Below are 22,473 nucleotides of genomic sequence, written 5' to 3' on the forward strand. Positions count from 1 at the left end.
ATATCTTTATCAACACGATCGCCATGGTTTATGTTTTTATTAACATGTCCCTCGTCATGAATAGTTCTGAGGAGTTGTTTTAGTTTTCCATCAGTTATGAACGGAGCGCGGGAGGGGACTTGAGACAGAAAATATATTTCCCAGAGACACACAGGTACTGACGCACGCATGCGCACGCACACACACACACACAGGTACTGACACAAACGCACACACACACACACACACAGGTACTGACCCCCCCACACACACAGGTACTGACGCACGCATGCGCACGCACACACACACACACAGGTACTGACCCCCCCACACACACAGGTACTGACGCACGCATGCGCACGCACACACACACACACAGGTACTGACCCCCCACACACACACAGGTACTGACGCACGCATGCGCACACACACACACACACACAGGTACAGACACAAACACACACACAAAGGTAGTGACCCGCACACACACAAACACAGGTACTGACCTGCGCACACACACACAGGTACTGACCCCCACACACACACAGGTAGTGACCCGCACACACACACAGGTAGTGACCCGCACACACACACACAGGTACTGACACACAGACACAAGTACTGAAACACACACACACAAACAGGCACTGACCCACACCCACACACACACTCACAGCTACTGACCTGCGCACACACAGGTACTGACACCCACACACACAGGTACTGACACGCACACACACAGGTACTGACACGCACACACACACACACACAGGTACTGACACACACACACACAGGTACTGACACGCGCACACAGATACACGTACTGACAAACACACACACATTAATACACACACTGAGACACACACACACAGATAGTGACACACACACACACACACAGAGATAGTGACGCACACACACACAGATAGTGACGCACACACACACAGATAGTGACACACACACTGACACACACACAGGAACTGACACGCACACACACACTCACGGGTACTGACACGCACACACACAGGTGCTGACACACACGCACACACAAATGTTAAATCTACTTAAGAGATTGAAGATTTATTTAAATATTTAGCTAACTGTTAAATCTTGTAACTAGATTTCTAAATGATATCTGAATGCACACATTTATAAAAAGCTGTATTTATTTTCTCCTCATTTCTGGCAGCCCATACTAACGGCGCTCGGAACTTTGGCATTTTTAAATCCTAACGGTCTCTGCTCAGCGGAGTGGAATGTTCAGGAGCCGGTTGCCTAGCAGCGTCTCCGCCTCCTTCTCTGCCCCGCCCCCTCTCTCCCTCTCTCGTTGCTCCAGCTAGGAGTTCACATTCAGCTTCCTTAGATTATATAGCGCCATTCTTTACTAACTTTTACAAATGAGCTTATTGGAGGCTTCGTGTTTTTAAGATGGTTCAGGTGCAGTCCGGGCAGACTGACTGCAGCATCATTACAGTATACCGCACTGCGCTCGGCTTTGTGTGGAGGCTGATACACAAAATAATGAACGACTGGTAAAGAAATCACATGGATTGCTTTTTAATGGTAAATGTGTATCTGGTATTCTAAGTATTACCTACAATTAATAACTCAGCTATATTCATATTCAGAATGTGATACAGTATTAAGACAGGGTCCAGTATTAGAAATAAATCAAAATACGGTTACTGACAGGCTTGTGGACTGAGGCAGTACTGAAACTTTCAGTTCATTATTATGAAAACAATAAATAAAAAATGGGTGTATACTACAGCCGGTAGATGGTGTCAAGTGTTTTAAAAAAATACTAATTTGCAAAATAGTATTTACTCATTTCTATTTAAAATACATGTCTGGCAACCTATTTTCTATTTGTATTTTAAATAAATATGGAGACCAATGTTTTCTATTTAAAGAGTTTCCGAGACTATTTTGCCCATCCTTGGCATTCAGCTGTTAACTGTAAGGTTGGTTTCCAGGCAGATTCTCTTTCCAGGCAGTCTTCTCAATAGAGTCCAAGCTTCCGATTTCATTTGCAGTCATGAAGGGTGCGGTGGCCAAGTGGTAAGGCGTCGGTCTCGTAAACCGAAGATCACGGGTTCACTCCCCGTCCGTACCTTGTTGCTGTCTTTAAAACACTATTTGTTACTTGTTTGTACCTTTGCAGCTGAAAAGAAAAATGATAAAATACAACTTGTATTTTAATTTAAATAAAAAAGGGGTATTCTGATTTGAACCGGGGATCTCTTGATCAGCAGTCAAATGCTCTACCGCTGAGCTCTACCCCAACTCCAACAACACCATTTCCTATCAAGCACAACCAACGGTGCCGAGCTGTCAGTTTCAGAAATGCAACTTGTCAAGGCTAGTGATTTTTTACCTCGTATCCCGCAGAAAATTCCTGTGGCGCAATTGGTCAGTGTGTTTGGCTCTTAACCCTTTAAGGACCGAGATTGTGTCAACACCACATCATACTGAAATTTCAAATTGAAAACCACAGTTTGCCTTGCCAGACGGCTTTGACAGATTATTTAAGAAAAGCTAGAACGTTTTAAAAAACTGCTGATGTTTAACAGACAGATAAAGCTAAAGCAGTGGCGTTGGTGGTATAGTGGTGAGCGTAGGTGCCTTCCAAGCAGTTGACTCTCAAAAGCATGTGTTAGTTATTCACTTAATCCGTTCATATATCAGCAGCAATTGTAAAACCAGCATGTACTATAGCTAGGATAATAAGTAATAGTGGCAGGATAATTGTAGCACATTAATATATAGTATACATAGCATAAACTAATAAACAACACTTTAATATCACAATATATATATCTATATATATATATGGGGTACAAATAAAAATGTCAATTAATATGCATAATACATGTTAACAAACGGCTTTCACATCCCATCAACCCATGATGTGTCACAAAAGGTAAGCAGCAATACACCGTTAGCAGCGTTGTAAACAATAGCAGTATTCAAGCTGAGTATCAATAACTCGTTAGAAACATGTTCAAATAATAGCAGCACTCAAGGTGTGTATTGTTAGCTCATTAGCATACTGTGTTACCAAAAAACAGCCCCTCCAAAAAAACACAATGGCAGCAATCAAGTTAAGTATCACTACTTCGTAATCAACAGGTTAGGTAGGAGAGTGGGAGAGGGGAGGGATAAGCCATGCACACCACACAGACACAATGTAATGTGAATACAAGTCATATTTTGTTACCAAAAAAACGCTTCATGGTCCGCCAGCGGGAACATTCGACACTTTGGAGCAGCAGGAGAGACCTGCCAGGCGCTCCGCAGGACATCACCGTCGGTTCCAGGGTGTAATGGTTAGCACACTGGACTCTGAATCCAGCGATCCGAGTTCAAATCTCGGTGGGACCTAACTGAGGGTTATACTTCATTTAAAAAGGAAAAATTGTAAATTTTACTGTTTCCAGGAACCACACTTGAACAGTAAAATTATTTTTACAAAAGCTGCAAATATTAGGGTTAACACCTAAAACGTCTGTGTTTCATTATTTATTATTATTATTTGTTTATTTAGCAGACACCTTTATCCAAGGTGACTTACAGAGACTCTCAGTGTGTTTCAGTGTGCCGGTGAAAGAGTGAACCATCGCTATGTTTAGATATACCGCATATTCACATGATGTATCCAGTTGTTATTTCAGATTGTGGCGGAGCTCCAGAAAGATGAAGGGTGTGCGGCCTCCTGTATGTCAGGACTGCCCAGTCCCTGACCGCCTTACAGCTCCTCCTCAAGACTCACCTCTTCAGACAGCACCTGTAGAACTCCTATTTTCCCTCTGGACACTTTATCACTCTCCCTTAATGTGCTTTACTTGCTCTTATCTGCTCCTTATTCTACTACATATACTGTACTGTAATCTGCCACAAGTGTTATTCAATCTGTAGTATTTTGCATTTAATCCTATCCTGATGTAACTGTCACTGACACTGTTATCTGCTCTGATTACTGAATCGTATTTTGTCATATACTTGTACTTTTTAGAACTGAAGTCATTGTATTTTATCTTGCTCTTATATGTATGAATACTTGAACTGTGATTCTTGAAATGTATTTTTGTTTACGAGTGTAAGTCACTGTGGGTAACGGCGTCTGTGTCCTCAGAAGGCTCTGATTATATTATGATTACTGTCAGGATCATATAACAAGTACTGCTTTATTACAAATTGAGCAGAAAATGCATTTTCGTTTTAAGTAAATAAAAAATTGAAAAATGGTGAAAAGCTTTAAAATTGCATCGCTGCTGCTGCAAATAATAGGGTTAACACCTAAAACGAGTGTGTCCTCAGAATTAGCATGTGCCTTGTTTTATGGTCATTCCTTACTCAGCAATGCGACCATTGCTTCACTCTAATATGAAATCCATTTACTGTAAAACAAAATGTTTCTGTTAAAAGATGTACGATTCTTAACTCCAAATTAATTCATTTTCAAAGACAGCCTAAAACTACTGTAATTATTGCTATAGAAGTACCAGTTCTTTTGGATCAAAATACGGTTCCTGACAGGCTTGTGGACTGAGGCAGTACTGAAACTTTCAGTTCATTATTATGAAAACAATAAATAAAAAATGGGTGTATACTACAGCCGGTAGAAGGTGTCAAGTGTTTTAAAAAAAATACTATTTACTCATTTCTATTTAAAATACATGTCTGGCAACCTATTTTCTATTTGTATTTTAAATAAATATGGAGACCAATGTTTTCTATTTAAAGAGTTTCCGAGACTATTTTGGCATCCTTGGCATTCAGCTGTTAACTGTAAGGTTGGTTTCCAGGCAGATTCTCTTTCCAGGCAGCCTTCTCAATAGAGTCCAAGCTTCCGATTTTGTTCGCATGTAATGAAGGGTGCCGTGGCCAAGTGGTAAGGCGTCGGTCTCGTAAACCGAAGATCACGGGTTCAATCCCCGTCCGTACCTTGTTGCTGTCTTTAAAACACTATTTGTTACTTGTTCAGCTGAAATGAAAAATTATATGATGCAACATGTATTTTAATTTAAATTATAAAAGGGGGCACTCGGATTTGAACCTGGGATTTCTTGATCAGATTCTCTTTCCGGGCAGCCTTCTCAATAGAGTCCAAGCTTCCGATTTCATTTGCAGTCGTGAAGGGTGCGGTGGCCAAGTGGTAAGGCGTCGGTCTCGTAAACCGAAGATCACGGGTTCAATCCCCGTCCGTACCTTGTTGCTGTCTTTAAAACACTATTTGTTACTTGTTTGTACCTTTGCAGCTGAAATGAAAAATTATATAATGTAACTTGTATTTTAATTTAAATAAAAATGGGGGTATTCGGATCTGAACCGGGGATCTCTTGATCAGCTGTTAAATACTCTACCACTGAGCTATACCCCGACTCCAACAACACCATTTCCTATCAAGCACAGCCAACGGTGCCGAGCTGTCAGTTTCAGGAATGCAACCTGTCAAGGCGCGTGATTTTTTACCTTGTTTCCCGCAGCAAACTCCTGTGGCGCAATTGGTCAGTGTGTTTGGCTCTTAACCCTTTAAGGACCGAGATCGTGTCAACACCACATCATACTGAAATTTCAAATTGAAAGCCACAGCTTGCCTTGCCAGACGGCTTTGACAGATTATTTAAGAAAAGCTATAACGTTCCCCAGAGTGTCCTGAAAACAAGGACACCCATTCCAAGATGCGACTGTAACAAATTGATTTTTTGTGCATTGTTATAGGAAGAGAGTCAAATACAGCCAAAAAAACCGCTTGGTCCTTAAATAGTTTAGCAAACGGTTGGTTGCTTGTGTAGCAGGTCTTTATATACATACAGCTACATTTATGTTAATAATTTGACTACGGCACCTTGTGTTTATTGAGGACAAGGACGTCGAGTGGTTGGTTCCCACACAAACTCTTTTATCCAGGAGAAACCAAGCAATCATATACCAAAAATAATCTTTACAAGATTTTATTAGTAATTGTTTTAAAAATCTCAAGCACATTAACAATAATGTAAACCATATAACAATGCCACCTTCACTTCACAGTCTAATAATTGTCTAGTAGATATATATATATATATATATATATATATAAGGATAATACAATAAAAACAAACTCTAAATCTATCAGTTTCTTATAGTGCAGTTAATTAAACTAATTACCACAGATTATATTATTGCAGTCTATATAAAATACTTGGATCTATCAGTTTCTTATAGTAAAGTTAATTAACCAGTTCAGCAATTCTGTTCTTTTTGTGATACATACAAAGTAGACAACAACGTCAGCAGTTGAATGGTCTCGTTACAAACTACATTACATTTATAAAGTACACGGTACCAATTCCACCCCAATCTATTTAAAATAAATATATAAAACAGCTGCGTGCACGCAAGAATAAAATAAAATATAACAAATAAACGCAGAGGACTCCTTGCTGCAGGAGCGGCACAGCTATCAAATAAACCACACAACGTTAACAATAAACTAACAGGCTCCCTGACCGGGGAACCCCAGCACGCTGCACCCCGTGTTGGAAATGATCCCCTCCCGGTCACACACAGCCTTCCTGGTGTGCGACACGAAGTTATAAAGTCTCTCCGCGTTCCAGCTCCAGTCTGCAGCGCGGAATCTCCTTCACAAGTCCGGCTCTCCCTCTCACAATATTCCTCCGCATTTATAAAGGCAGGAGATGATTGGCAGGGCGGGGAGATCAAGCAGCGAGCCGCTGGCAAGCAGAGCCGTGGAACGGGACACGCGGTTGCTAAGCAACAGGGGGGAGGGGCGTGGATTGTGCAGACAGTCCTTCAGCCAATCGCAGTTTCGCTCGTATAGTTCCATAGAGGAAAGAGAGAAAGTAGTTTAGGGGGGTCCTGTGAAGCAAATACATCAAACCACACTCGAGATGAGAAATAATAATAAAGAGCTGAACAACAAAACACACATTTATATAAATAAATCAATAACAAGTGACACAAAAATAGGAGGAGTGGCAAACACTGATGCAGCAGCAAAGGTCATTCAAAATGATCTCGACAGCATTCAGAACTGGGCAGACACATGGCAAATGACATTTAATAGAGGAAAGTGGAAGGTGCTGCACGCAGGCAATACATTTCTCCCCCCTTCCTTTCTGTATTGGTTAATTGTGGTTAATTTTAGTTTTTTATTTAACATCACTGAGTCCCTTGTCCCTCTGGATTGAAACCACAATGTAGAAGCATCTAGAGAATTGATGGGAATGGTTAATAAACATCACTGCTGTTTCTCTTAAAGCGTATTTATTTCTAATACTGGACCCTGTCTTAATACTGTATCACATTCTGAATATGAATATAGCTGAGTTATTATAATACCATCTGTACCAAAAGCCTGAAACACTCTTACATCAAATGTGATAAAAAAACGTAAATACCTCTCATACACAATGAGATATAAGTCGTCAAACTAAGGTCAAATTGTTATTCTCCTCCTTCTTCATCTTCCTCTTCCGTCTCCTTTTTAAGGGTGTGTAGCGCCTTTTCAAACAGAAAAGCTAAATAACTGGACATCTACCAATCCTGTGATTCCACATGTTGGTCAACGTCAAAACAAACCAGGGAATGCAAGCAGTTTGATATCCACACCATTTATATTAAACAATGGATTTATGTTTTAAAACAGCACATATCGCAGTAAAAAAAATAAAATCCCGTGGTTTGAACTTGCATCATGACGTTCTTGAAGCGGACACCACCTTAGCCCGCTGCGCCGCTGCGCAGGTGTTGAAACGCGTTTATTTTTTAAGCTTACATCCAAGCCTGACCAGCTTTCACTGAAAACCTGAAGGTGCTGCTCGATTCTACAAATGTTCTATTTCCTGTTTGAAAATCTCCCATTTCCTGTTTGTTTGGTAGATACCATAGAATGGAATTACACACAAGAGTGGCATGTAGCTTCCTTGTCTAAATCTCTGATAAATTGTGGTTCCTTGTTTAATTAAAAACAAATAAAGGAATCATTTATTTGGTAGAAATAAATAAATGATTTAAACAAATGCATAGAGGAATAAATACATTTAGAAATAAATATTGTTAAATAAATAAATGTAGAAATGAATACATGTTTATATTATAAATGTATAAATAAATTAATAAATAGCAAGCTAGAAAACTACATGTCATATTAATTGATTTCGCTGATGCGTTTATCCACAGCAATTGACATTTATAGCGTTATGCTGACTGAAAAACAAAATGTTAAAAACAGGGTTTAGTGCAAGTGACAAAACCGTTTTTCTTTACACACACTAAATTACATATGACGCGCACGCAAGCATGCTCACACACACACAGACAGACAGACACACACATACGCACGCGCATGCGCGTGCACACAGAGACAGACAGACAGACACACACACGCGCGCGGGCGCGGACACACGAACACACGCACACGCACACAGACAGACAGACAGACACACACGCGCAGACACACACACGCACACAGACAGACAGACACACACACGCGCAGGCGCGGACGCACACACCCACACACCCACGCGCGCGCATACACACACACACACACACACACATACTGACACACACACTCACTCACGCACGCGTTGGCAGCACGAGTGGGAAGGGAGAGAGAGCGCGTCAGGACAAGCAGAGCGAGGGTGCAACACGAGCCGTAATACCGGTGTAGCGTTTGAATTTTTATTGTTGTCATTTTCATCAAGTCTCAAGTCAATTCCTTCGTCTCAAGTCAATTCGTTCAAGTCTCATATCAAGTCTCAAGTCCCCAAAAATGCGTTCGAGTCCCCAGCTCTGCCTAAAGGGAACTCGCAGCACAAGAAATTAACTTAAAATAAACAAATCCCCTGGGCCGGATGAGATCCTCCCAATAGTACTCAAAGAAATGAAAGAAGTTATTTACAAACAAAATTGAAAATGCTCAACACACCAAGTGAATTAATTATACATAAAATAATGAATGTAATAACGCTCAATAATTGAAATGGGAACTTCAAATCTTAAATAAATTGATTACAATTCAAATTTCCAGCACGCCATCCGATTTGTGTTTCGTCTGTTCTAAATCAATACTGCGCGTTGTATTTCAGGTTAAGCGCTGTGCTTTCCATTTGCCACTTGATCATTCTATTCCCCGGGACTGCCCCTGTCATGGCAAATCTGACATGCTAAAGAGATGCTTTGCACTGTTTCTTAAATCAAGTGGCCTCAAATAAATTGTCTACTTTAATGTCTGCTTAGCCTACCTATCAGTCTGGGGAAATTGTAAAAATGGGTAATTGACTTGTGGATGTTAACATCAGAACTCGAGCTGTCATTCTCGTCCCCTCAAACTGGCGCAGGCAACACATCTGCCTGGATTCCTGCATGATATAAATGTGTTTCTTCATTTGCGCGGCCTGCTTTTTATTATTCATTGGGGTTTGTTTACTACACGCCTCCATAGCTGAGCCTTTAATCAGACAGTCCTTGTAGGTGACAGCCCAGTTTGATCCGCACGTACTTCTGCCAAACTTCAATTCACAGTACACTTCTAAATGGGTTGTAATATAATTTAATTTAATCAAGAGGTAAACCTGTTTTAGTAACCGCACCAACTAAATTTTCTCTAAATTTTTATAAAGAACTGAAATTTTGACCACTTACCCTAAAGCAAGCCCCACATCTTTACTTGTAAAGTTACCATCTAGTTGTTTATTATTATTATTATTATTATTATTATTATTATTATTATTATTATTATTATTATTATTATTTGTGATTAACGTACTGATTGAAATTAGAGGACTAATATGAAACAGGTGCGTGCATCAATTGCAGCTAATTAGCTCCCATTAGTACCTGAACCTCTTTATAAACCCATTGCGCACTAAGGAACACCAAACTCAACTACTGGCGGCTTGGTTTTTATTATTGGTTCTTTAGGACGAAGAAAGAAGTGCACGGTTGGGTCTGCCTTGGATTTAATGATGCCGTGTTGTCTTAGATTTGGGTAACTGTCAATCTTTTCTATACTTTAGAAACGTTAATTTTATTGTGTCGGTCGGGCTGGGGTGTGAAGCGGGGTTGGGCAGGCGCCGCGGCTGGACGAGGCGTCGCCCCCATCGCCACCCTCCCCCGGACCCCTTCGCGGGAACATCACAGTTCGACGGTGGACCCTTGTAGTGAAGCTACTGACTCTGGTCAACCCGCTGGAATCTCGTGATGATTAAATACATATTATTATGATTTCTGTGATCTAATAATATAATTCATGCGTAGCACATTAGGGCGACCTATGGACGTACCATTCAATACGGAAAGGGAATCAACTTTATATCGGTTATAAAAGTAGCCAAATGCCTCGTCATCAAATTAGTGACGCGCATGAATGGAAGAACGAGATTCCCACTGTCCCTACCTACTATCTAGTGAAACCACAGCCAAGGGAACAGGCTTTGCGGAATCAGCGGGGAAAGAAGACCCTGTTGTGGTTGACTCTGCTGCACTGGTGTTGATTTCATGCCAGATGTGTACAGCACCAGTGTTGATGTCAGTTTTCTCCTGTTCTCATGACATTTTGAAACACTGTTTCCCTAATCTTTTCTTATGGTTTCCCACATCTGAGTTGCTCAGTATCATGTTGCTGATATTCCCCATGCTCGAAATATTGAAACACTATTTCCCGAATCCTTTTCTTTTTGTTATCCCCTTCTGATGCTCTCTGTATAATGTATTGCAATGGAACCACGATGGGAGGAGAATGTGCACTCTTTGTATCCGAGAATCAGTGCTGCAACCAGGGCAAATTCAGCGCAGGACTGCCTCTCTCCCTGGAAGTTTGCAGTGAGAGTCAGGAGTATTTGCAGTAGTGTTGAAATTCAGCGCAGGACTGCCTCTCTCCCTGGAAGTTTGCAGTGAGAGTCAGGAGTATTTGCAGTAGTGTTGAAATTCAGCGCAGGACTGCCTCTCTCCCTGGAAGTTTGCAGTGAGAGTCAGGAGTATTTGCAGTAGTGTTGAAATTCCCCCATTCTCATGAAATTTCAAAACTGTTTTTCTAACCTTTTCTTTTGGTTTCCCACATCTGATGCAATCTGTATTGTTCCATGTACTGCACTCAATATAATCATAGTGTTATGTCCCTGAAATTAAATTATATGAATCTTATTTGGATTTTTTTTCAGTTATTAAGAGGTGTGCTCCTATTGATTAAGTGCTCTACTACCTGGAGGCTGTGTTGATGCTCAGGCATCTACAATGTGCTGGTGTGGTGAAGAATATGACAGTAAGTTAAATATTATTGTATTCCTGCTATAATATTGAATCATAAATCTGAAATTTATAATATCAGTATAAATTAGTGTTTTAAAATTTCATGAGAGTCGGGGAAGTTCTACACCAGTACTGATTCTCCCCTGCAAAAGAAGATGTTTTTATGACACTTGATTCTTTGTAATTTCAGCTTCAGGAATGGTGTCTTCAGCAAAAGGTTTCTTCTGGCAGCAACACCAGCTTCTTCACTGGTGTGAAGAATCACAAAACTGTGACACAACAAGAGGCCACTATTTCACTTAATGAAGACGAGGAGAGAGTCAGTATTATAACAGTCATTACTTGATATTCTCAACTGAATTTGAATCATTGTTTTTTAAAACAAATGTCCTAACCCTTTCCTTTTCACTTTCAGTGGTTTGATATCTACTATCAGTTTGTAAGATCCACTTGAAGAAACCAGACCTGAAAACCATCAGTAAATCTGATAAAGATACATTCTTCATCTCCACATCAGGGAATGCAATCTACAATCCGTCCAATGACCTGCATAGGTTCCATGACAAGTAAGTTTACAATGGCTTCATTGATGTGTTATTCCTGTATACTTTGTACAGTTTTATTAAAGATGTTCTTTAAACTAATGCATCTATTTTTTCTTTATTTTTCATGAGCTTAGCATGTCAGACTCGACTCAACTCGAGTCTTTACACACCAATGACTCGACTTGACTCAAGTCCTAATTTTTGTGACTTGTTACAATTCTCTGGGAGGGTTTATTTAAATATCACAGAACACACTGAAGTTTAATTGTGCTCAACAGAAGCTACTGTTGCAGTTTAAATGTCACACATTGTAATACATGTCCAGTCCTTGTGTTTCAAACTGCTCAATCCAAATGTGCCGTGAATAGTGCACACCAGTAAGTGGTGTTCATACTGTCACTCAATAAGCAACAAGCAGAGCCGTAGTACAAGCTTCCAGTCTGCTACCGATAGCTACTACAAAAAGCAATGTCAGTGATGAAAGCTGTGCAGTGGCTCTTGTAAAATGCATTTAACACAATACACTTTGTTTAAAAGGAACGTTGCTGTGTACCCGTCACATAGCCGTCCCTAACTGGTGCATCACACTTCATTAAACACTTTGTCATTATTTGTTTAGCCATGATTTTCCACATATTACATAATGTTTAGTTCCATTAGGCTGCTAAAACAAACACAAAACAAGGGGTAGAAGCTGTATTTATTTTCACAAAAATGGATTTCAACACATATACACAAACAAAAATATGGATATGGTTTATTGTTGAAATCGGGCAACAGTGTGAAATAGTGTTTGGAGCACTGGATGAGTAATGGGAGGGTTGTGGGTTCAAATCCCAGTTGGGGTGCTGTACTGCTGTTGTACCCTTGAGCAAGGTGCTTCACTCACACAGTGAAATGCTAAGCTGTATAAATGGGTACAAATGTAGGTTGTTTTGGATAAAAGCATCAGCCAACAAAAACATACAATTTTGAACTTGAGACTCAAATTTCTTTTGCAAGAGAGACCTGGCCAAGAGGCAATAACCTGGGGGGTTACGTATGTAAAGCTGCTGTGAATTGAAGGGACAGCCATCTAGCTTGCAGAGTCATGCAGTCACCCTCCGGTGGCTCTTCACGACAGAGAGTGAGCTTCCACTGGCGTGACCTCCTAATCGAGGGCGTGACAAGGTACATCAGCTGGAAGCTAAGAACAGGGCTGTTCCTTGAGAATGAAATACAATAATAATTACTTCAAACGTCATCATTGTTATTGTTGTTGTTAAAAATCTTAATTAAAGGTGACAGACGGAAGCTGTCAAATGAAGGTTGCTAATACTATTTTCTGTGGCGACATTTAGTAGATACCTGTATCCAAGGTGACTTCCAGGCTTTATTAATCCTTATACTACAAAAACAACACTACAGTGTAACGACCAAAACATCAATATAACAAAACCAGCTGCACACAATAGAGAACAATATGAAGTCCAGAGTAACAGAGCACAGAAAAACATGCGAGCAGATTAAATAGGACACTTCATAGGGAGGATATTCCATGCCAAAATTAAAAACACCTATACACAGAAATAAACAAATGAAAAGAAACAAAATATTTGGGCACTTCATTTGGGCAGTTAAAAAACTGTTTTGCAAAGTGGGGATGACCCCACATTGACATTTTTTTCAGGATTTACAATCTTTGTGGGGACATTTTCTCAAATTTTATCACCACTTTGATAGAAATACAAGCCCATACACATACACACACACACGCGTACACACAAACTCACTCACTCTCTCTCTCTCTCACTCTCTCTCTCTCTCTCGCTCTCGCTCTCACACACACACACACACACACACACACACACACTGGAAGACATATCGCTGGGCTCAGTTTCTGAAAGAAATATAACAAAGAAATTAACCAGAACATTCATATTCATATTGTTATTATAGACTGTCCAGTCAGTTTTATATATTCTTAATCACCCATTTCTAAAGACTGGGGATACACACAAGTTATTAACTCTTTGACTGCCGGCATGGCGCCAAACAGAAATCCCATTGAGTATAATGATACTAATGGTGCACGTACCCCCACTACCCTATACAGGATTAAATGGTTATGATAATGGATGGATGGTGCACATTCGCACCACTGGCAGTCACAGAGTTAATCAATTAAGAAGGTAACTTGCTAAATGATAAAATATATAAATGATTGATATACTTCTCTCTACATCCCTCCTTCTCCCTCCCATTTTCTCCCCCTTCCCTCTCATGTTCCCCTCCCCCCTTCTCTCCCCATCCACCCCCCCACTCCTTCCTTCCCCTTCCTTCCAGCCCATCCCTCCTTCCCCCTTTCTCCCCCCTCTCTACCACATCCCTCCCTCTCCATCCCCATCCCTCACTCCCTCTTCCCCTTCACACTCCCTCTTTACCCTCATCCCTCCCTCCCCCATCCCTCCCTCCTTCACCCCTACGCAACCCTCCCTCCCTCCCTTGCATCACCAGCGCATATCTTCCTCCAGATGAGAAACCCAGTGATGATGAGGAGCAGAGCCCCAGTCACAGATCCAGCAATGAGGCCATCGTGGAAGTCAGGCTCCCAGTCTGTCAGAAACAGGAGAGAGTGCAGCAAAAGATGAGCTCTTAAAAAAGTATTTTGCTATTTTTGAATGCGATAGATCACAAGTAAATGTAGAACAGTTAATATAACAAGATTTCTTGGCCGTTGCCGTTGGTTTCGTTGCTTTCTCGGGTGATTTCTTTTGGTTCCATTTGGAATTGGAATTAACTGAATACTTGTCATTTATTAAATCCCCATTTTAATTACAACTCTGTGTTTACCCTCCATAAAAAAAAGGCTCTGTTGTGAAAATGTCCTTTCTTTGCATAAAAACGAAAGCAAACCCTGTTTAACATGTCTGGGATTGCGTGGTTAAAATGATTCAAGTAATCTGAGACAGTAGTTCTGCTCACTGAGGGCGTGTCTGTTGAAAAGGCGCATTCCTGGACTGAGAGTTTCGACGAGGTCCGCTTTGAGTATATATAAACTAGAGCCTTTGAACAAACAGCTACATTTGGTTAGTATAATACTTTAGAAAGGATTGTGAAATCATGTCTGGATGCGGTAAGGGAGGTAAAGGATTCAGAAAAGGGTGCGCTAAGCGTCATTCCGAAGTACTCCGTGTTAACATCCAGGGCATCACCAAGCCCACTATCCGCTGTCTGGCTCGCCGCGGAGCAGTGAAGCGAATCTCCAGGCTGATCTATGAGGAGACCCACAGGGTGCTGAAGGTGTTCCTGGAGAATGTGATCTGCGATGCCGTCACCTACACTGTACGCTCTGAAGCGCCAGGGTTCGGAGGTTAATCTGGACACCAGAACACAAACACAAAGGCTCTTTTAAGAGCCACCCAAAGTTTGTGTTAAAGAGTTTTGAATTCTAACAATTTCATAACAAGTGTTAATATAATCTCCACAATGCGTTACTATTTTTTAAAAAATAAAGCTTTATGTAGCTGTGTTTCATTAGAACTTTGTCTCTTTAGTACTTATTATTGTAAGCTTTATAATTAGAGCTTCTGGTGTTTTCCTCTCTTTTAACAATGTACTCATCCCTGTTAAGTCCCCCGGTGTATCTCAATTACAACTGAGAAACATGTTCACAGTAAAATTGGTTTCATTTGCATTCTTTTCCTGAGAAACAACCAGTCTAATTGGGCTTTAAATCGCTTAAATATTATTGTTTCCCTTTGATTTGAAAGCAGAATGATGAAAATGAATGCAAACAAAAGCGCAACATTTTAACAACGTCTTGTTGGACACAGTGTAATAACAATGCGATTTAGGAGCGTCGCGCTTGTTAAATCTTTTGCATCAGTTTATTAATTCTACTTTGAAATCAAAGTGAAACAAATTAACATTAATATGATTTAAAACCCATTCAGCTAATTCTCAGCAAAAGCCTGGAATTTAAAGGTATTTTACAAAATAACATTTAGACGATATAAAGTAGCTCACATTTAGTTGTTTCTATGAAAAAGTAACTGCAATTTAACCCAATTTGAACTTTGAAAATCTTAATTTCTCAGAACTGTATTTCCTGTAGCAGTTTAAGGTGATTTAAAAACTAAACTGATGCTTTGTTTTCTTGAATACCCAATGCTAATAATGTAATGATATTGTTCAAACTGACCGTTAATGGGAAAAGACCCCGATTTCAAATCTGTAACCAGAAACGTAACCCCGGGGGGAGGGGGGATGTGCTGCTCCTGGTGACGTCATTGCCCTCTTAACCAATCGGATAAAGTCGCGCCTTTCTTTTCAGTTAATGATTGGTTCACAGTGAACATTCTTAATTCAAAGGGTGTCGGAAGTAATGAAGAGCGGTATAAATACAGCGACAGTGGGGTTGGTCAGTCATTCAGCTTTGAAAGGGTTTCAAAGCCAGTCAATGCCAGAACCTGAGGCTGCACCCGCCCCAAAGAAAGGCTTCAAGAAGACCGTCACCAAGACATAGGCAAAGGGCGGAAAGAAGCACAGAAAGACCAGGATGGAGAGCAGGTCCACCCCGACACCGGCATCTCTTCCAAGGCGATGGGCATCATGAACTCGTTCGTCAACGACATTTTCGAGCGCATCGCCGGCGAGTCGTCCCGCCTGGCTCATTACAACAAGCGCTCCACCATCACCTCCCAGGAGATCCGGACAGCCGTGCGCCTCCTCATGCCCGGAGAGCTGGCCAAGCACGCCGTGTCTGAGGGCACCAAGGCCGTCACCAAGTACACCAGCTCCAAGTAAACCGAGACCGTCCCTGCTCCGTCCTTCCAACAACACAAAGGCTCTTCTTAGAGCCACCCACAATATCAAGAAATTGTTGCATTCAGGTTTTGTCTTATAGGAAAGTTTGCAAAAAGTGTGGTTTTTGAATTTAAAGTTTTATTTTTTTGTATAGGATTGCGCTTTACAAAATCCAAAATGTATCCAACGGCTGTGCAACTGGAGGGACTTGCCTGGAATAATAAACTTCTAAACGGGACGTATTTGTGTTTGTTGTACTTCAGAATTTTGTGTAAAATGAGATATATTTTAGATTTGGCGCTAATATAACACTGCAGTCCCGTTTGACTTTGTGAACGGCTTCTACGAGAAGTTTAAAACAGATATTGTGTGATACTAATGTAACAGGTGTCAGGTAGCACGACTATGCCACAGAGGGAATTTTGCCCTCGGAATTAGTCTGTGTTTTTGTATTTGAGAGAGGAAGACCTCAGACTGTTTAACTTGTTTCCCATTTCTTATCCTGCGCTGCCACCTTGTGGTTTTAAGTGGGAACTGTTATTTTGCAATAGGTCTCATGAGAATTAATCAATCCACAGACACACACAATCATATAAAATTGTATGTATTTGCTGTTTGGTTGTTAGAAATTGGTGGTAACAAATAAACAATCCCTGTACATTTTCGAATGATCAGTACTTAATTGATCTATTAAATACAATGTAATAAATATTCAAGAGACTCAACGACACAGATTGAAAGTAAAGGCAATTCACAGCATGAAGAATAAAGAGTGTGTTGAGCAGGATTCCTGTTATTTACAGCAGCACGCAATACGATTGGGGGTCGCTTAATATCTTTTTTTTTACCACCAGTTTATTTCTTATTTATTCGTAATGTTTATTTCCTATCTAATACAGAGGCATCACAGTCCCGAAGAAAATAAAAGTTTATCCAACATGGGGCTTTTTTGTTTAATGAAGCCTTTAAATACAGTCACATGTCACATATACACATATGCCAAAGTCCATCAACAAATCAGATCTTTCATTGCAATGACGTCATTCAGTGTGACACATGGGTTCCTTCTCGTGAGACTGTTTTCTGTTCATGTAATTAGTATTTTGGGGACATTCATGCTAAAAATCGGATCCGTGTTCAGGATTGAGGCTAGGGTTAGGTTTATACACAACACTGATCAAATTCAGAGCTATTTGTTTTAATGATTTAGTTATGCAGAATTTTCAGAACAATTACATGCAAGAAGAATTTTCCCAATTTAATTAATAATAATAATAATAATAATAATAATAATAATAATAATAATAATAATAATAATAATAATAATAATTTTCTTAGCAGATGCCCTTATTCAGTTGTTACAAAAAAAACACATGACAGATAAAAGCTAGTACAGCATATAGTATCAATTAAAAGCAATTCTGCGTAATTCTGTTTTCAAATTTGAGCAAGTAGCCTACTAAGTTCAGTTCAGTGATTTCCAATAGGAGCAACAACAAAGTACTGAAAATACATTTACATTTAAGGGCAAAATCAAGTACAAAATATGGTAAATACAGTCAGGTACATTTAAGACCAATAGTAGAGTTGATTTAAGTGCAAAATTGAAGATGATGCAGACAGCAGGTATGCCTTGAGGAGGCGCTGGAAGGTTGTCAGGGACTGGGCAGTCCTGATTTCCATGGGGAGATGGTTCCACCCCTGAGGGGGGAGGGTGGAGAAGGAGGTGGCTCTGGAGGCAAAGGAACAGCCAGTCTTCTAGTGCGGGAGGAGCAGAGATGTCGGGAGGGAGGGAGCGATGAGAGACTGGAGGTAGTTTGGTGGGAGAGTGCTGGAGTAGAGATGTGCTGGGGGCAGGGCTCCAGCGTGACTCAGAGCTTCTTGGCAGAGGAGGAGGGAGAGTGTGTGGCAGATTCAAGAAACAGTGAAGATAGAGAGATTAGAGGAGGGGGAGGAGGAGGTCTGATTTTGAGAAGTTTAAAATAATTGGAGTGCATCAAGGAGGAGATAGCTGTGAGACAGATTAGAGAAGAGCACTTAATTCTGCGTCTCTAAAGCAATGCCACCTGATCAAAACCCAAAGCTTCTAGTATATTACTTTTGGCCACTGATAAAATCAAAATCACTGAAAGCAAGAAGCACACGCGATCAAGCTCAATTTGAGACTTGCAATCAGTTCCACTATTTTTTCTATAATTCTTCCAGAGTTGTTTTAACATCAGTGTAAGTAAGGCCCTTGTATTCACCGCTGATGTCAAACTGAAGCACACTGCCATTCTTGCAGGTTATTTTCACCGTGCCAGTGTAAGGCAGGTCAACATTGGCTCGACCGATTTTCATAACAGCATGCACGGTCTTCCATGCAGGCACTGTTATGGGAAACGACACGAGCTCTGTTGTTTCCGATGTGTTTTCTATGTCGTATGTGCCTGTTACTCCCACAGTAAAGCTATATTCACTTTCAACATCCATTACCCCTGGAACCCCTGCGTTCACTTTCAAACTGAAGGTTGCCTCAATGCTGTTGCTCACAGACCATGCAGACTTCGTGGTTATTTTCTTGGAGGTTTCAAGCTTTTGCTCTTGAGTGACTGAGGTGTTGTTTTGGAAAGTCGCGGATTGAATTTCCTCAATTTGCACCTGCGGTACCACTTGGTTCATTGTGGGGTAGGTGACGTTTGTCAGATCAGTTGACTCGATCGCGTTGAGGAACATGAAGCCCATGTTGTCGATGTCTGAACCAGACCTTCCACCAATACCCAAGCAAATTCCAGAGCCAATATCGATAGGGTATTCTGTTTTCAAGCCCCAGTTTGTCATTTTCACAAAGAACTCTCCGGGGCGATTTGTGTTGAATTTGATGGCACCGAGGCGTGTCCCGGCTCCATTTCCCCACAGGGACAGCGAGGTGAAACACTCACCGGGATTGAACGTATACTCTTGATATGGTCCAGATGGATTTCCAAAAGTTTGAACTCTCCCATCTGTAAGCCAGACCTTGACAGCCTTCACCCGCGACTCTGCTACCCACACTCCCAGCTTTTGCAGCGTGGCACCGTTCTTCTCACCATCAAAGTTAAACGGTTGACCTCCCGAGCCACCGATCTGAGATAGAGTTGTTGGGTACGCCATCTTTGAGTTTTATAATGCAGATCTGAAATAGATATTACAAAATGACATTTAGAAAGTGCAGCACTGGGATAAACACTAAAACTGCCAAGGCAGTTCATTTAACAGTTTTCACTTTTAAAATTTCAGTTATCTGCGTGTGTGAAAATACTTGGTTGTCCGTTCTTGACTTTTCCTAATACATGTATTAAATACCCTGATGGCCTTTGAAAGGCAAGATCGCAAAATAAATAAATAAATAAATAAAGTTCTAATCCCATTTACAGTGTAGCGAAGTTTGTAATGGATTTGGAACTCTGTTTAATTCTTAATAGACCAACACCCCGGAGTTACGTCGGACTTGTGTAGAACTCAGTTTTTATGAAATAATTTGGTCACGAGGCCCACGGTTCAAGTGAATACAAACAGATTTATTAAAAAGACAGGAAGGAGTGCAATATCTAAACTAAAATAGTACAGAAAGGAAAAACTACACAAAGAAAATTCAACAAGGAATGCAATGCATACACAGAGGAGTTTGCTAATGGAAAATACCTAACACAGCTTGAGAAGCATGGATAATTAATTATTTCAAACACGGATCTAGCGACTGTAAACCCCAACAGTTGCTTTTACTCTTAGAAATGAATTAAGGGCGTCTGCTAATAAATAATAATAATAATAATAATAATAATAATAATAATAATAATAATAATAATAATAATAATGTAGTCTACGCACACAGGAACATAATACACCGCCATTCTTTCTTTTAAGATAATACGATTCAGTAGGAGGTCTGAATTATTATTTTTCTAGATGCATTGCAGACAAATACAAAAACGTACAATAATAATCGCACTGCGTAGGTGGGAATTTCTGTCAACCAACCCACCATAACTGGTACAAGTTATCGTAGCAGTTAGCAGTTAATCCATTTATGCAGGACTTTTTTGTTTTTGATTATTTTTTGTATATGACTTCTATTAGATGAGTTAACAAGCAAGCAAAAAACTTTTTTGAAAAATAACTCTCCCTTTCCCAGAAATGTCATTGTAAATTTCCGTAACATACATGGGACACTATGCACTAGCTCCAAGCAAGGTTTTCTTCATAGAAACCTTCAACAGAACTCCATTTCTAATAAATAGCTGTTCATTTACTTGCTCTTTAAAAAGGTACTGTAACGTTTCTCGGGCAAGGACAAATCAATGAACAGTTATTTCATGGGTTTTTTTTTTTTAGGTCAAGGTGTCATTTGTTGTTTTTTTACTTTTGACAGTCACATGACAGGACGTAACTTTGAAATGACATAAGATCAAGTGATTGCAGTGCAACACCTGGAATAAATGCAGTTATTTACAAGTGTAAAAAAACAAGTGAGAAAAACATAACAGCCGTTTAAAGTGGTGATATGAAACACAAAGATAGGGGGGGGGGGGGGGGGGGAGGGGAGGGTCTGTCTGTGTGTGAGAGAGGGGGAGGGGGGAGGAGAAACCAGGACCCTGGGACCCTGGAGCTGTGCCGCCTCCGCTTATTATAATTAACTTGAAATGTCCCTGCCCGTGCCTACCTGTTTTTTTATATGTAACAATGATCAATGCAGTGATAACATAGCTGCAGCTTTTATGCATGCTTTCCTGTTTAAACATGTTTAAATCGATACGGATTGCAGCAGTTACATTGATATATTAATAGTATGTTCATGATTTTGGTTTAATATGGATTGGAACTCAATCAAATACGTGTACAGCATAAGTTTTTTTATGTTTTAAGGGACTATTTTTTCTAAGGTCAGGCAGAGGTGGAAGGATATTTAATAAAAATTACTTTTTTGTTAATTAAAACATGTTTTTATATTTTGTGTTTTTTTTTTTTTTTTTTTTTTAAATGTTTGTAATGTTGGTTGATCCATTTTATAAGCGCAATAAGGCACTTCAGGGTGTGGGATATACTCTAATATCCACACGCTCCGGGCGGTTAAAGCCACACGGCTTCACCTCGTGCCATATATAACGCACCCGGGGCGTGTGGATATTAGAGTATATCCCACACCCTGTCGTGCCTTATTGCTTATGTATGCAATTCTGAGAAGTTCCAGAGTGCAACACCAGAGAAAAGATCAATTCAGACCATATTAAGCATATTAAACCAAAGCATACTCACAATTCAAATCAGCTATGTTAGGAACTGCGGTTGTCAGTCGCTTTCAGAAAACAGAGTAGAAGATGAGGAGGAGGTTCAATCAGGCTCTGTCCGTCAGTCCAGTTCAATTTACTATTATTTCAAATCAGGTATTTATAGGTTTTCTCTGTCTCCTGAACACTGAAAACTCCAGCCCCCACAGGAAAAAACGTACACAAAATTAACCATTCATAAGTAACCAACACCTTTTGGCAAATTGCCTATTGGCTATTTACAAATTTACCTTCTGCATATTCAAGACCGCCTTGAATCAATAATTTTACATTTCTCTTATATTGAGAGAAAATGATCTAGCCCCGCCTTGCTGATTAACTGTTCTGGAGTTCAAGTTGTACTAACCACTAACTGTTGCCAAGAACCAAAAGGGCCCCCTAGTTCATTACATCTACCATCCTGTTACAAGACTTACAAGAAAGAAAAGAGAGAAAAGGGAAGATGATGCATATCTGTGCTAAGAAATTATTTCAAAACAAGTGTTTAGACTGTTTTTTTAGGTTGGCAGGAGTGGCATGTTTGCCCCTTTTTTTTACCCCAGAAGCCCATGTTGGGTCAGGCTAAATACAACTGGAGCTTGTAGAGGAATAAGCGGCCCAAT

The 22,473-nt window shown here is 40.3% G+C and overlaps 1 protein-coding gene, 1 long non-coding RNA gene and 4 other non-coding genes across 6 annotated transcripts; 5 read left to right on the plus strand and 1 right to left on the minus strand.

The window, feature by feature from the left end:
- Positions 1-2,020: 2,020 nt before the first annotated feature.
- Positions 2,021-2,092, plus strand: trnat-cgu (transfer RNA threonine (anticodon CGU)). Its single transcript has one exon. It is a non-coding gene; the product is annotated as a tRNA-Thr (tRNA).
- A 1,196-nt stretch (positions 2,093-3,288) lies between these two features.
- Positions 3,289-3,360, plus strand: trnaq-cug (transfer RNA glutamine (anticodon CUG)). Its single transcript has one exon. It is a non-coding gene; the product is annotated as a tRNA-Gln (tRNA).
- A 1,493-nt stretch (positions 3,361-4,853) lies between these two features.
- On the plus strand, positions 4,854-4,925 carry trnat-cgu (transfer RNA threonine (anticodon CGU)). The gene has a single exon. It is a non-coding gene; the product is annotated as a tRNA-Thr (tRNA).
- A 192-nt stretch (positions 4,926-5,117) lies between these two features.
- trnat-cgu (transfer RNA threonine (anticodon CGU)) lies at positions 5,118-5,189 on the plus strand. Its single transcript has one exon. It is a non-coding gene; the product is annotated as a tRNA-Thr (tRNA).
- A 4,697-nt stretch (positions 5,190-9,886) lies between these two features.
- On the plus strand, positions 9,887-15,143 carry LOC131722782 (uncharacterized). Its single transcript, XR_009320029.1, has 5 exons — positions 9,887-9,973; positions 11,145-11,245; positions 11,423-11,551; positions 11,648-11,798; positions 14,274-15,143. It is a non-coding gene; the product is annotated as an uncharacterized LOC131722782 (long non-coding RNA).
- Positions 15,144-17,386: 2,243 nt separating this feature from the next.
- LOC131722760 (aerolysin-like protein) lies at positions 17,387-21,970 on the minus strand. The gene is made up of 2 exons (XM_059015837.1): positions 21,840-21,970; positions 17,387-19,719 (listed from the first exon to the last, which is right to left on the minus strand). Exon 2 carries the CDS (start codon positions 19,695-19,697, stop codon positions 18,756-18,758), a length of 942 nt encoding a protein of 313 aa, XP_058871820.1. The 5' UTR covers positions 19,698-19,719; positions 21,840-21,970; the 3' UTR covers positions 17,387-18,755.
- Between the last annotated feature and the right edge of the window lie 503 nt (positions 21,971-22,473).

Source organism: Acipenser ruthenus, chromosome 51, assembly GCF_902713425.1.
Source record: "Acipenser ruthenus chromosome 51, fAciRut3.2 maternal haplotype, whole genome shotgun sequence".
In the NCBI taxonomy this organism is placed as follows: Eukaryota; Metazoa; Chordata; class Actinopteri; order Acipenseriformes; family Acipenseridae; genus Acipenser; species Acipenser ruthenus.

Excerpts from the sequence above, each read along its gene's own strand:
- LOC131722760 (XM_059015837.1), bottom strand. The coding sequence starts at position 19,697 with ATGGCGTACCCAACAACTCTATCTCAGATCGGTGGCTCGGGAGGTCAA.